Source organism: Peromyscus leucopus, chromosome 1 (assembly GCF_004664715.2).
Source record: "Peromyscus leucopus breed LL Stock chromosome 1, UCI_PerLeu_2.1, whole genome shotgun sequence".
Lineage (NCBI taxonomy): Eukaryota > Metazoa > Chordata > Mammalia > Rodentia > Cricetidae > Peromyscus > Peromyscus leucopus.
In genome coordinates this window covers 123,391,221-123,406,541 of record NC_051063.1, presented here as the reverse complement: position 1 = coordinate 123,406,541, position 15,321 = coordinate 123,391,221, and the positions used below count along the sequence as shown (strand labels likewise).

General features: G+C 53.1%; 1 protein-coding gene across 2 annotated transcripts in view; it reads left to right on the top strand.

Annotated features, from left to right (window-relative positions):
• Positions 1-7,282: 7,282 nt before the first annotated feature.
• Slc28a1 (solute carrier family 28 member 1) overlaps positions 7,283-15,321 on the top strand; it is a 50,564-nt gene continuing 42,525 nt past the window's right edge. Inside the window, exons 1-5 of one of the 2 annotated variants that reach the window (XM_037197904.1) lie at positions 7,283-7,368; positions 9,496-9,910; positions 11,562-11,673; positions 12,406-12,491; positions 13,576-13,667. In XM_037197904.1, coding sequence (XP_037053799.1) covers positions 11,578-11,673; positions 12,406-12,491; positions 13,576-13,667 — 274 coding nt within the window. In that variant the 5' untranslated portion in view covers positions 7,283-7,368; positions 9,496-9,910; positions 11,562-11,577. Of the gene's footprint in view, positions 7,369-9,495; positions 9,911-11,113; positions 11,257-11,561; positions 11,674-12,405; positions 12,492-13,575; positions 13,668-15,321 lie in introns of those variants that run through there. The other variant, XM_028873713.2, reaches the window with a different exon arrangement.

The window sequence follows — 15,321 nt, the reverse complement described above, 5'->3', positions numbered from 1 at the left end:
ACATCTGATGACCTCAGCAACTCGCTGTCATCACATGCTCCCTTTGGATGACTCAAAGTCAACAGCTGCCTTTTGTTTCTCTGAGTTTCCTCTCAAGACAGAAAATCTTGCCTTGGGCCTCATGTTTCTCTGAGGCTGGGACATCAGGACTACTGTGAGGTGGAGGAGGGCTGGTTTCTGTCTCCTACCCCCACCCCCAAAGTGGGGTAGGTGTCTAGACAAACGGCTAGTATGGAGCACACAGTGAAGGTCCCAGCCCATCCCGCACCCCAGAGGCATGCACTAGACCTCTGCAGGGTTGCCTTAGCCCAGGGTCATCCCCTCAGAGAGACTCCAAACTAGGCTCTTTGTCTCAGTCAGTCTCCCCAGGGCATAGTCTGGGTCCCAGCTTTGTAACTCAGCACCCCTGTGTTGGTCAGACTCGAGAAGGCTGCCTTATTCCATTCACTTTCCCAGGAATCGGAACTTGCACGTTGTAAACTCACCTTAATAGCTTTAAGTGAGAAACACACAGTAGATTGCATGCTGCGGTTACCAGAAGGCTAACTCCCCCTTCTGGAGAGAGCAGCGACGGGAAGCCGTGTTATTGGGAGACTCGGTGTGCAGACAAGCCTTGCTTTAAATCCCGCTGTCCCAGCCATCCTGACTCCAGCTCTGTTAGCCTCTCTGAATTGAGCTGTAGGGACACTCTACACTACGTGGTGCTTATATGTGCTGCAATTATAATAGTGTACATGACAGACACAAAATTCTCCCTCAAGGAGTTTATAGTCCTGGAGGGGAGGCAAGAGTCAAAGCCACACCATAATAATCCAATATCATGGTGCTGCCTATAACCTCAGAACACAGGAGGTAGAGGATGGAAGGTCAGAACTTCAGTCATCCTTGGCTGCATAGAAATTTGAGGCTAGCCTGGGCTACATGATTCTCTGTCTCAAAGGAGAAAAATACCAAAGAACATATGTTGGCAAGAAGAGTTGTCGAAGCTGGCATGTTGCAGCTTCACTTTGATTGACAGACTGAGGCAACTGAGCTTAGGTCAGGAAGGGGTTGGGAAAAGGAAGGGGAAAGGCAAGAACAAATCAGATCCAAGAAACCACCAGTGCAGCAGCTCAAAGCGCAGGCGCAGCCAGGGGGACGTGTTTGGACATGAGTGGTGTTAGATGACCTTACTGTTGGGTGTTTTTCTTCTTCCTGGAAGAACAGCGAGTGATCTTAACTGCCAGCCACCCCTCCAAAGAACTGAGTGCATGTCAACCATCTGTGGTGGCCTCTTGATATTGTCAACAACCAAGGTCTCATTATGTAGTCCTGCCTGGCCTGGGACTCCCTGTGTAGCCCAGGTTGACCTCTAACTCAGTGATCTGCCTGCCTCTACCTCCTGAGCGCTGGGATTAAAGGCTTGTGTCACCGTGTCTGGCTCACTGTGGCCTCTTGATGTGGTCAAATGACATGGCAAATGAGGCCCAGGAGGTGGCTGCTGGGTGACAGCGCACGTTTGCCGTACACTTTAACACGGTTCTTAGTGGTCATCGTCACACACTGCGTACAGGACGTCCTTGCATGTGCTGTAGTTTTCGACAACAGACCCTGCGGTCGTTTTGCTGACAGCGGCATTGCCAGACACACAAAGAGTTGTGTTGTTGTACAACAGCGATGATGTCCCTGCATGAGAAGAATTTTTCACCTCTATCGTAATATCACACGCTGCCACAGATGTGGTTCCACTGGCGGGCCTGTGTGGCACTTGACTATTTAGAAGGATGAGACAGAATGAAAGCTCATGCGGTGAGGACGTGGTCATCAGGAGACTGTGGCATTGCGGTGTGAGGCCCAGAAAGAGGCAAAACCAAGGGTCGGACGCACATTGGCATCAATCCTAAGAGCAGCAGGCATCACTTAGGACCCACTGCAACAACCGGGTGGGACAAACACCGGGTGGTGGTGGTTTTCAGCTCAAGTAATTTCTCCTCAGGGAAGAGTCTGTAGGAGGAAGGTCTGTATGTGGTCCACCCAGAGCTGGCAAAGCAGCCTAAGATGTCCTTGAGACTGGGTGTTCTTCAGCTTTCTGCCTGCCCTGCTGGTCCCGAGTAAGTAAGAAGTGGTTTCCTGTGTGATATCACAAGCAGAGGAACTAAACACGGTAACAAAGCTGTCTAGCCCTGGAGAGTGGTGACATGGTGACACGAGCCTGTAACCCCAACACTCAGGAGGGTGATAGGAGAGCATTGCGAGTTCAAGGCCAGCTTAAACCACATAGTGAGGCTGCAGAGCAAAAGCCTATCTCATATAACAAAAGCCGGAGCTGGGCAGATAGCTCGGTCCAGCTGGAAAGGGCATTTGTTGCATAAGCGTGAGGACCTAAATTTGAATCCCCAGCATCCATGTAAAAAGCGGCATGCACATCTTGGTCGTAACCAACAACTCCCTAATTGGACTTAAGATGTACTCAACAGGGCTGGAGAGATGGCTTAGAGGTTAAGAGCACTGGCTGCTCTTCCAGAGGTCCCAAGTTCAATTCCTAGCAACCACATGATGGCTTACACCTATCTAAAATCAGGTCTGGTACCCTCTTCTGGCATGTAGGCGTACATGCAAACAGAAACACTTAATACATAATAAATAAACAAATGTTAAAAAAAAAAAAAAGGTGCACTCAACAAGAGGGAAACCATGCCTGGTACTGGAAACCTAGCTAGTGAAGTCATGGTCATTGGAGGAGAATCTACAACAAGTATTTTACCAAACTCCCTAAAACAACCTATAAATATTTGTCTTTAGACCCTCAGATAAGTATCTTTACCCATCATCAAGGAGACTTCTCTTTGCAACAGACAGAGACCACTACAGAAAACCACAGCCAATCAAACTGCATGGCTGTGGCGCCCAGTCCCAGTGGATATATCTACAAACACTCCCGCAGCTAAGGCTCAGGGAACTTTGTGGAAGAGGGGTGTAGCATGAGTCTTAAATGGTCTTATTAATTGGGTTAATGCCAGAGGATCGGAGAAGCAGAACAAGCCAAAGCCACCTCACCTTGCCAATTCCTCAGTTGATCCTGTTTCCTCAGACTGGAAGCTTCTGAGTCCTCTTCCAGATGGATCTCAGCTGAACTGTGCTGCTCAAAGCCTGAAAGCTTAACCAGGCAAAAGCTTCTAGTTTCTGGTCTTCATGCCTTATATACCTTTCTGCTTTCTGCCATCACTTCCTGGGATTAAAGGCATGAGTCACCATGCCTGGCTGTTTCCAGTGTGGCTTTAAACTCACAGAGATCCGGATGGATCTCTGCCTCCCAAGTGATAGGATTAAAGGCATGTGCATTACCATTTTCTGGCCTCTGTATCTAGTGGCTGTTCTGTTCTCTGATCCCAGATAAGTTTATTAGGGTACACAATATTTTGGGGAACACAATACCACCACAGAGGGGCTGTGTAAGAGCCAGAGGATCAGGGAATTTGCTGTGAGATTGTGTCTCCTAGGGACATCAGAAGCTATACTCATAAATTCTCACCCACATGACTGCCCAAGGGTGAGCTGAACAAGTGTGACACCAATGGATACGCCTAACTAGATGGAGAAAAGCCCATGAGACCTCAGCCCTACACAAAGAACTACAGGCAACCGAGGAAGGCTGAGATGGAGAGAGGTGGTCCTCGCTAGGGAAGAGCACACCGACTGGTTGTCTAGTGCCCAATGGTCAGCCCTAAAAACATACATACAAGTAACACTATATGGACACACAGGTTATGTTCAGGAATATACATGTATATTCATATACATCTATGCATGCAATAACAACGAGAAAAGAAGGCGTGAATTTGAAGGAGAATGGGGAGGGGAGCATATGTGGGAGGGTTTGGATCAGGTAAAGGGAAGGGAGGAATGCTGTAATTAAATTATAATTTCAAAAAAAAAGTCGGGTGTGGTCAAAAGCACCGGGGAGACAGAGACAGGAATCACCGGAGTTCATTGGTTTCCAGCCTAATTTCAGGTTCAGTGAGAAACCCTGTCTCAGAGGGGAGTGATAGAGCAGGACACCCACATCATCCTCTGGCCTCTGCGCACACATGCCCACGTGCACACATATGTGTGCACTCCCCCTCCCTGAGAAGCCCAAACACCCCTCCCCCATACATATAAAATTAAGAGAGCTAGCTCTCTTGTGGAGATTGCTGGGTCACCTGACTTTTGTGGCTCTGTGGATGCCACTGTCTCTGGGCAGGAAGTGCCCCTTACTGGTACTAGAGATCCTGGAACCAACAGAATTTAGAGATAGCATTTCTAAAGGGCAGACAGAGTAGTAGCTGCCGTACACACAGCCTCAGGGGATGTACCACACGTGAGGAAGGCCCCTTACCCTGTAATTGAGGCCCTAGGTGGATGGTAGAGTTATAATAGGAAATGATTTTTGAGATGGCTTTTTGAGCTGAGATAATGATCTCATCCACTTCTCCTCTCTGCCTTTTAATGATTAAGTAGTGAGCTGGGCAGTAGTGGTGCACGCCTTTAATCCCAGCACTCAGGAGGCAGAGGCAGGCAGATATCGGAATTCAAGTCAGCCTGGTCTACAAAGTGAATTCTAGGACAAGTCAGGGCTTCAGAGAAACCCTGTGTCAAACAAACAAACAAACAAACAAACAAACAAAAAACCCAAAACTCAATAAACAACAACAATGATAATGTAGTACATCCAGGACCGAGATGGGATAGGACCCTATTAATTCAAGCAGCTGACACTTCTGGCCATAGCAAATGCCCTGGTTCCATACCAAACCTTTTCGGTTCCACCATTTCTGATAAAGATTCTGATTGGAACAGACCGACAGGTCCTCTCTGGGATGCCTGAGGCAGGCAGGATATCTGTGGGGAGCAGACTGCCAGGTCTTAGTCTATGTTAGGAGAGCCCTGCTTCCTGTTCCTGGGGAGCCAGAAGTGCCAAAGAAGCAATTGGTCCCCACTTATCTGAGCTGCTGCTGCAGACTCCAACCCCAGACTCCCTTGCCGTGGAACCCATCCCCCAGGGGCTATGGCTCTTCTCTGAAGCGTCACGTGGAACCAACTGGAAGCAAGGTCGCCTGGGAGGCGACATCAGGGAGGGTTGGGCAGGGTGCAGGGTGCGCTCTTCATTTCCCCTGTGCAGCCGAGCACAGCCAGGCTCCAGCTGAGAGGCCACATTTTGGCTTCTTACCCTCCCCAGATTCTGCGGCCCTGCCCACCTCGTCCGAGAGCACTGCCCAGCGCATCACTCATGAGCTTCCCTGTCTCAGGCCGAGCACACCTCAGAGCTGGCAGACATTGTGCTGCACTGGTTCTCTCAGGAACCCAAGTGTCGGAGAGGCCATCCAGGCAGACCGTGTTCTTGGAGTAGTTGGGCTCTTGCTCAGGGTGTTGGGCTGGCTGCCCGGGACAGTCATCCCTTACAGAATTCACACTGGGGCTCACTTGGAAAGACATTCAGGGACACAATGTCCTTCACAGTACAGATCATGAGCAGAGACTGTATGTGATTCACAACGAAGGGGTCCAAGTTTGGGCCCAGAATCCATCCTGCCCGCCAAATGGAAACATGAGTTAGATACTGTCTTAGTTACGGTTTCTGTTGCTGTGAAGAGACATCGTAATCACGGCAACTCTTATAAAGGAAAACATTTAATGGGGGTGGCTTACAGTTCAGAGGTTCAGTCCATTATCACCATGGTGGGACAAGACAGCATGCAGCAGACATGGTGCTGGAGGAGTAACTGAGAGTCCTACATCTTGCAGACAACAGGAAGTAGACTGCCTCACTGGGCGTGGCTTGAGCATGTATGAGACCTCAAAGCCCACCCCCACAGTGACACACTTCCTCCAACAAGGCCACACCCACTCCAACAAAGCCACACCTCCTAATAGTGCCATTCCCTTTGGAAGCCATTTTCTTTGAAACTACCTCAAGAGCAAGCTCAGATTCCCCAAATGCCAGCATAGTATACAGCTGCCCACTCAGCTCACCTCAGGTTATTTCTCTCTTGAACAGGACTGCCTTATGGTGCTGGCTCCCTGTCCCGCCTCTGTGGAGGACAGCTGGAAAGACGGTAGGCGGCACCTGCTTCACTGTGTCACTGTGACTGAGGACACAATGAGTCAGCGCTCAGCTTGCGATCCACGAAACTCTCAAGTAAGCCGACGGTTGTCACCGTCTCCCGGGACTCTACGATGTGTCTCAGGACCCCTCGTGCATTGCCTCCCTCCTCCTCCATGCCAGGGGCCCCCTGTCTTCCCAGTCCCTTCAGGGAAGGGACTGGCAACACACCTCTGTCCCTGACCCTGAGCACTGACTTCTCAGCTCTCATCCGTCTGGGAGGAAGCAGTCGGCTCTCTCTGGGGAGTGGAAGCCTGGTGGGAACCGACAGGAAACGACACAGGAGCCTGCTGACCCACCAGCTGGCCAGGGCTTGGCCTGGAAGTGGCCAGCTTCACCGACACACTCCTCCTAGTCATGGAGCTGAAGGGACGGGGCCATGAAACTTGCTTCTGTGGGCGTGACAAAGTGGAAGGGGCGGGTCCAAATGAGTCGCGGGATGTAGGGATGGAGCAGATGCTAGAGTGCTTGCCTAGCGCGTGCGAGGCCGAGTTTGACCCCCCAGCACTGCCTAAGTCAGGCATGGTGGCTGCCCAAGCTTCTAATCCCAGCATCGGGGCGTTGAAGTCACAAGGATCAAAAGCTCAAGGCCATTATGGGATACATGAAACCATATCTCAATTTTTTTTTAATAATTTTTTTTAAGTACACTAACTAGGTTTGTAGCACGTTAGTCAACTTCTCTCACAGGGAGCGAGGTGATGGACTAACTACACAAGGAGCTATTTTTGCCGGTATAACTAATAAATTCACCCGTGAGTGCAGCCACGTAAGTAAGCCAACAAGGCAATAGAAACCAAAATTAACGGCCCCCCACCTCCCTTCACCCTTGTCGGTGACAGAAGGAACACGGGTCACTCAGAAGGAAGATGGAGCCTTGCTGTAAATCCCACAGAAGCCAGAATGGCTGGCGAGAAGGTGGGTCTTGGTTTGCAGACTATCTTACCTTGCTCAGACTGAAACCCTTCAGTCCCTCCCTGTGTGGAGCGTGTGAGGGCGAGCCAAGCCAGACAGAAAGAACAGCACGATCAAGAAGTGGCCGTTCCAAAGCTCCAGCCAATTAGATATTTGCCAACAGTGATCGCTCGACTGAGTCAATTCTCCCTGGCTGCCGGCATTGACCCCTGCTGGGTGCGGGGCCAGGTGTCCTTCCTCTAACCAGTCCTGCCCTGTGACTGAGGTCTGTGAGGGGCAGGCCCATCCTTTCACTCGGTGTTGGACGGTGACCATGAACATCTGACTGCCAGGTGAGAAGGAGGGCTCCTTGCTAGCTCTTTGACTAAGAACTTTCCTGAAATAGGAAGTAGCTCCTAAGAGAGCTAAATCGGCTGGGGGGCTGTCTTCAAGGAGCAGCAGGGGCTGGGGGTGTTGAGGCACCAACAGTTTCTTCTTGGCCATTGGGATTACTGATGTACGGATTCATACGGTCTTCTCCCAACTGTCCCAGGACCCTGCTTACCCATGCCTCCCTCAGCTGGCCTGGTGGGGTAAGTGGGACCTCAGAGAACCATCCCCTCAGGAAACAGGCCGCAGCATAGGGGACCAGTGAGGCAGCCAGGTGGAGAGGCAGAAGGCAGACACCCACCCAATCCCTGCTCTCTGTCCCGTCCTGGTGTCTGAACCCTAGTCCTTCAGTCTCCTGACTGCCCAGCCTCTGTGCCTCAGAGAGGTTTGACTTCCTGGGTGTGATCCCTGCTGGCCACTCTAATGCTGAAGGGAGCAGCCTGGGAGGATATGGGGCATCCTGGGATGTAGGAAGGGAGCCGTGTGCCCGGGAGCAAGGTCAGCTGCCAGCCTGCCCGTGCCAGGCTCCCTGCCAAGCACTTGGTTTAATCCTCAGCGTTAGTTCCCACCCTCAGGAGTTCACAGATGAGGGAGTATGCTAATTTAAGAGCCCAGGGTGACTCTAGATCTCTGGGCTCCAAGCTCAAGGTTCATCTTGTGACGAACACCACGTTAAATCCTTGTTTAGAGGCTAGGGCCCCGGAGGCTGCGGGGTAAGGCAGATCTGAAAGAGCCTACTCACTGCTGGATCAGTGCACCTCTGGCCTGCTTCTGGATGCCAAGAAGAAGAAAAGGCAGAGGGAAGGGGTGGGGGCATGAAAGGAGCCACTGAAAAGGACAGAGGGATCGAAATGGATAAGATCATTTTCCTTCATTGAGGCTGAGGGTGCCCCCTGTTGCTGGAGGGCTTCTCTCCAGACTCCACCAAGCCCCGAAGTCCCACAATCCACGTATAAGATAATCACTCAGACGCTTATATTATTTATAAACTGTATGACCATGGCAGGCTTCTTGTTAACTGTTCTTATATCTTAAATTAACCCATTTCTATAAATCTATACCTTGCCACGTGGCTGGTGGCTTACCGGCATCTTTACATGCTGCTTGTCCTGGCGGTGGCTGCAGTGTCTCTCCCTCCTTCTTCCTGTTTCCCAATTCTCCTCTCTCTTTGTCCCGCCTATACTTCCTGCCTGGTCACTGGCCATCAGTGTTTTATTTATATAGAGTGATATCCACAGCAGCCCCCCTTCAGTATCAATCAGCTCTGGCCCCATCCCAGTCTTGCTCAAGGTAAACATTTATTTTGTGACCAAAGGGGTCCAGAGCCCAAACAGTGGGTATTGGATCTCTGTCAGATAAGCAAGCTTCGAAGACCCTGGGGTAGTAAGATTTCCTATTGAAAAATGAATAATATGAAATAGTATACAGTTAGGAGGAAATAAGGAAAAATCCTGCTCTCTGTATATTTCTGCACATGCGGTGGTCAGTGCCTAGGATGACTGAAGGCCAGGTGTGGAGGTGCACACCTGTAATCCCAGGACTTGTGATGTGGAGGCAGGAGGATTGGACATTTAAGGCCATCCTCAGCTACACAGCAGGTTCAAAGCCAGCCTGGGTGAGATGAGACCCTATTCTTCCAACCCCAAACAGAAAAAGAAATTTCCCAAGAGCAGGGGGAATCCCTGTCTCCAATCTCTTTCTTTTCCAGATTTCCAAGATAGCCAGTGTGCGCCTCTGTGTGAGGAGGAGTATCTTTCGTGTATGTCATAAAGGATCATTAATTATTAAAGAGATGTTGCTAATCCTGTCCTGTAGGTTTAATGTTTAGTTTGAGGCCTGAAGACGAAAATGTTGTCCCTCAACTCTGCACGTGCTGCCTAGGAAGGAAGGGGAAAGGGAGAGAGGGAGGGAGGGAGGAAGAAAAGGAAGGAGAGAGGGAGAGAGGAAGGGAGTGAGTGAGGAAGGGAGGGAGGGAGGGAGGGAGGGAATGGTGTGATTTTGGTTTGCTTTTGTGACTACAATGCTTGGACCTGACATCCCCCACCCCACCCCCCGTTTGTGACAGTGACGCTGCTTTCTGTGTCTTCCAGTTTCAGAAGATGCGTGCCGATCCCTTGAGGAGCGGAGGCTGAGACACAGTGTGAAAACAAATCACCAGTGGCTGACAGAAAGAGGAACAGGGAGGGCGGAGACAACCAAGGTGGCTTCCTAGAGGAGGCAGCCAGAAGCAAGGGACAGAAGAGGCTGGTGTGGGAAAGGGCAGGCGCCAGAGGGCCTGGCCTTGAGTGGGCCTGGATCCCCCACTTCCTTTTCCCAAAACTGAGCTGTCATCCCACCTCGGCTGTGGCCCTGAGCGCTGAGGAAGCCCAACCTACTCCAGCTCTGGACTCTGCCCAGGAATTTCCACAGAACAGGCCAAAGCCCAGGCAGGTTGGACCCAGCCCTCCCCACAACAACCTGTCCTTCCATCAGTCCTTCCTGACGCTGCCTGCTCACTACAAATCCGTGAGTAGCACAGGGTCCTCTCCCCCTCTCTGCAGCTGAGGGCCCGTGTGTGCCCAGGCAGGGGGCAGTCCCCGGCCCTCGAGGCATGCTGTGGGCCTGCGTGTGCCCAGGCAGGGGGCAGTCCCCGGCCCTCGAGGCGTGCTGTGGGTCTGTGTGTGCCCAGGCAGGGGGCAGTCCCCGGCCCTCGAGGCGTGCTGAGGGCCTGCGTGTGCCAGGCAGGGGGCAGTCCCTGACTCTCGAGGCGTGCTGAGGGCCCGTGTGTGCCAGGCAGTGGGCAGTCCCCGGCCCTCGAGGCGTGCTGAGGGCCTGCGTGTGCCAGGCAGCGGGCAGTCCCTGGTCCTCGAGGCGTGCTGTGGGCCCGTGTGTGCCCAGGCAGTGGGCAGTCCCCGGCCCTTGCCCTCGAGGCATGCTGTGGGCCTGTGTGTACCCAGGCAGCGGGCACTCCCCGGCTCTCGAGGCGTGCTGTGGGCCCGTGTGTGCCCAGACAGCGGGCACTCCCTGGCTCTCGAGGCGTGCTGAGTGCCTGTGTGTGCCAGGCAGCGGGCAGTCCCCGGCCCTCGAGGCGTGCTGTGGGTCTGTGTGTGCCCAGGCAGGGGGCAGTCCCCGGCCCTCGAGGCGTGCTGAGGGCCTGCGTGTGCCAGGCAGGGGGCAGTCCCTGACTCTCGAGGCGTGCTGAGGGCCCGTGTGTGCCAGGCAGCGGGCAGTCCCCGGCCCTCGAGGCGTGCTGAGGGCCTGCGTGTGCCAGGCAGGGGGCACTCCCTGACTCTCGAGGCGTGCTGAGGGCCTGCGTGTGCCAGGCAGCGGGCAGTCCCTGGTCCTCGAGGCGTGCTGTGGGTCTGTGTGTGCCCAGGCAGCGGGCAGTCCCCGGCCCTCGAGGTGTGCTGTGGGTCTGTGTGTGCCCAGGCAGTGAGTGAAGAGATCCACTTAGCCAGCTGCTGTGTGAACAGAGCAGGATACGCTTAAGGCTTAGAAAAAGAGAGGGAAGCGCAGTAAGGCAAAGGGCACTTTGGGGGCTCCATTTTCAGATGAGCTAAAACCTGAAAGCAGAAGCTTCACCGGAAAGGAAGTACATTGGGCTTTGAATGGAAAAGTCCAGGGGGAGGGCTGGCTTCAGCTGGATCCAGGGGCTGGAACCCTGTGCTCAAGATGGACAGAGCGAGCACTTCATTCACTGGCAGTGATTTTCACCTGTTGTAGGAAGCGATGGACAGTGGCCTTTTCTGAACAGTGACCATACCAAGTGCAGACATCACTCCTGCTTTTCCTTCCTGGTGTCAAAGGGACAGTTCACTGCTTCTCCAGGAATACCCGGAGCTTGCAAGGACTTGCCTCTCAGAGGATCTGAAGTGAGGGCAGGAAGGGGTCTCTCTCTCTCTCTCTCCCTCTCTCTCTCTCTCCCTCTCTCTCTCTGGATCCTCTTCTTCTCACCAACCTTCCCTTCAGCTTTGGACCCTTCCTGACTTTTTGTTTGTTTATTTGTTTTTTCAAGACAGGGTTTCTCTGTGTAGCCCTAGCTGACCTGGAACTCACTTTGTAGACTAGGCTGGCCTCGAACTCATAGAGAACCGCCACCTGCTTCTGCCTCCCAATTCCTGGGATTAAAGGCGTGCGCCACCACCGCTCAGCCCTTCCTGACTTCTTTGTCTTTCAGCTGAAAAGCCTGGCACATGGCAGACGACACACGGAGGCAAAGAGAGTCCGTCTCTCTCACACCTGTGGCCCATGGCCTGGAGAACATGGGGGCTGAGTTCTTGGAAAGCATGGTCTGTTAGCTTCCCCATAGCACTTCCTGGGCTTGACCACAGCTCACGGGTGGGAGGGGCCTTGGTCTGCCTGCTTCCCTCACTCTGTCCTGCTCACCTCTGCACACAGAGCACCCCTCCCCAGCACAAAGCATATCCTTTATTTCACCCCTTAAAAAGTGGGTCCTGAGTACCCACTGTGTGCTGCCTTGCCTGTCCTCACCTGAAAGGTCAGCAAAGGTCCCAGCAGGGAAGAACATTTGATCCACAAGAAGAGGAGAGAGGCAGATGATGGGGGCGGGTCTGAAGAAGCCTCAGCTTTCAAAGAACTTGCAATCTTGTCTTGGCTCCCCAAAGGCCAAGCTGAGGACCACATCTCCAACTGTGAAGCCTTATCTGATATCCTCCGTTCCCTCTCTTTCCTAACAAGGGTCCCTCTCCTTTACTAATAACACATGGACAGTGAGGCAAGAGGTGCCCTGGAGTCATATAGGGGGTGGACCTGCTGGGACCTCCTTAGGTATTTCCGTCTGGTCTCCAGGAAGCCACCGTGTGTCTGAACATAGTAGGTGCCCAATGCGTGCTTTGCAGAATTTAGTTAAGGAGCCCCCTATTTCCCATTCAGGAGCCCAGTCTCTGTCTCCACTCATGAGGTGCCTGTGTGTGCCAGGTGGCTTTCCCATCTCCATGCCCTTCAGCCATGGCTGTCTCTTGGTGGGAAGACTGGCCCTGACTGCTCCCTGCTGGTTTTAGGAGGAAGGCCAGCTCCCGTGTGGTAACTCAAGCCAGTCATCCGAGGGCAGAGGCAGCTGGAACAAAGCAGAGACGAAGCCCAGATGGTAGGTGATCTTTGTGAGAGACTCGGGGTCACAGGAAAAGAGGATGAAAGTCTGTCCAAAGGAAGTCCAGGGAAGGGAGTTCTGCAGGCCTCTGCCTCAGGGGCGAGCCAGGCCCAGGCACCCACCTGTCTGCTTGTAAGCAGCCAGGATGTCATCCCAGTAGGAAGCCCAACGTGTACATGGGGCTTCTCAGGCCTGGAACTGACCAGGCCTCCCTGCCACCTCCCTCCTTTGCCATTTAGTTGCTGAGCTACCTTGGGGACTCCAAGACTAGGTTTGTGACACTCCTGGCCTGGGCCAGACTCCCCACTGTATACAGAGAGGAAGGGGTCAACCCACAGGGTCTGGTGTGAGCCTAGAGGGTCTTGGCTGGCCAAATCCAGCTCTGAGCAGAGCAGGAAGGACACCCCAAGGACAGGGTGTGGCAGTCAGGGGATCCTCTAGCTTCTTGGGGGGACTAGAGAAGTTGCCCTGTTTCCCCCAGGTGGGGAACTCTTGCAACAGCAGCAGAGGGTTGAATGTTATGAGCAACGAGGCGCTTGGCTAGCAGGGCCCTAGGGGGGATGTGGGTAGCAGCCCTTCCTCCAGGGACAGGCAAGTGACCAGCTGGCCAGAGGACTAGTGTCTATTCTGGACACCCGCGGCAGTGGGGTGGCGGACTGCATACTTTTACGTGTCTTGTCTCTTGAATAGGCACGGAGGACTCAGACAATAAATGTTTCTGTCCCAGGGGAACCAATACAGAGCTGGGACTCTCCATCTTGCTCACTGGGCAGGTGGAAGCAGGGAGGAGGTCGGACAGCCATGGTTGAACTTTTCGGAATGCCCATAAGCCTCTAGCTGTGGGTTAGTTCCCTCTGTCAAGAGCAGGGCTAGCCTTGCAAACCTCAGCACGTGCAGAACCCTGGCTTGTGTCTTTTGACTCTGGCTGCTTCTCAGCCTTGTCAGGTAGCAAGGCCAGCCTGGGCTTATCCCATTACTGCACTGGGAACGTACCTGAGGAGCATCTACCTGCGGGTTTGGGGGCTCTCCAGTGGGGTGGAAGTTGGGGGCCACTTATGAACGCTGGCGGTCCTCTCCTCAGGAGGAGCCTGCAGCTGACCGTGCGGATGAGAAGCTTCTACAGAGAGCACAAGCAGCTGTTTGAATGGGTCCTCACAGGCCTGCTCTGTACGGGTAAGTGGGGACCCACCGTGCCCCATTCCGGAGACAGCCACTGCCCCTCTGGTCTCCGCATCACAGAGCAGGCTCATTCACTCACCCCCAATAAGGTTTGCTGAAGCACCCACTCGGCCAGCTCAAGAGAGGAGCTCCAGTCTCCATCAAACCTAACTGGATCCCATTCCCAACGAGCAACAGAGATGCCCAAATATGCTCACACGGTGCAATTTAGCCACCTGGGAGGATGGTAACCTTCAGAGCTACGGTCTTGGACCAGCTAGGTACAGGGGAGGGCAATGGCAGTTGAGACCCTCCCCTACTCCACCCCTCAAAGCACAAAGGTCAGGGAGCAAAGGTGAAAACCAGCAGGGTGTGGGCTGTGATAGTCTAGTGCGGCCCGAGGGTAAAGTTTCTGCAGGGTGCCCACCCAGCCAGAGTCTCCTGAGGCTGGAGGACTCTGAAGGGCCTGGTAATCGGGAGCGAGGGAGGCAGGTGATGTGGTCAGGAACTTGGATTTGACCCTGATGTCCAGAGACAGGCATGGAAGGATTTACACTGAGAATTATCCAGACATGTTGACATCATACTGCGAGACCAAAAATGGTTGCAGGAGAGACGGGGGATCTGAGAATCAAGGGAGTGATTGGTGCTTGCTGAACCTTGGAAGTGACAGTGCGGGGCAGGATGGAGGAGGTCTCAGGTTAAGGCTCCTCAGCTTCCTGCTTGGAGGACGGGGGGTCGGGTAGACACGGGACATGATAGTTCCTTCCACAGAGCACAGGTGGAGGAGGTGGTCTCCACAGGGAGGGAGAAATCAAAGCCATTTTCTAGGAGTAGAATTTCTAAGCCATGGGCAGACGCAGTCCTTTCCAAAGGGTCTTCACAGATTTGAGTTAGGGGCGGGAAGTCTGGGACCAGCTACATATATAGAGCTTGCAGAAGCCAAGGGCTTCAAAAGGGAAGGATCAACAGTACGTCCACAGAGGGCCAGGGATAAGGGCTGAGCAGTGTCCACTGATTTAGGGACAGGGATGTAAAGGTGGCGTTAGGGTCTCATGCCTATAATTTCAGCAATCAGGAGTCTAAGGCAGGAGGATTGCCATGACTTCAAGGCTAGCCTGCACTACACAGTGAACTTTAGGCCAGCCTAAGCTACAAAGTGAGACTCTGTTTCGAAAACCAACAAAAATATTTCTCCAAAGAGTTAGTCATGTGCACTCACCGGTGGTCTTCCCTGCCGGACCCCTCATCCATCCCTGTTTTTTATTGCAGGGTCTCACTATGTAGCTCTGACTGACTTAGAACTCATTGTGTAGGCCAGGCTGGCCTCAAACTCACAGAGATCGGCCTGCCTCTACCTCCCGAGTGCTGGGATTAAAGGTGTGCGCCACCACCGCCCAGCTCAGCCCTGTGTTCTTGTTGGGAGACAGTTTGAACATATTTCTGAGCTCAGGAGACTTTTTAGAAAGAAGATGAAATAATGACATGCTGGTGCCTGGCAGATGGGAGGAAAGGCTAGCCTCATCTATATAGTGAAGTGGAGGCCAGCCTGGGCTACATTAGTCCTTGTCTCCAAAAGCAGCTCGGTCGGGAAGACGGTGGCTCAGTGGCCAAACACACTTGTCACTCGAGTCTGAGGACCTGAGTTCTGTCCCTGACACCCAGGTAG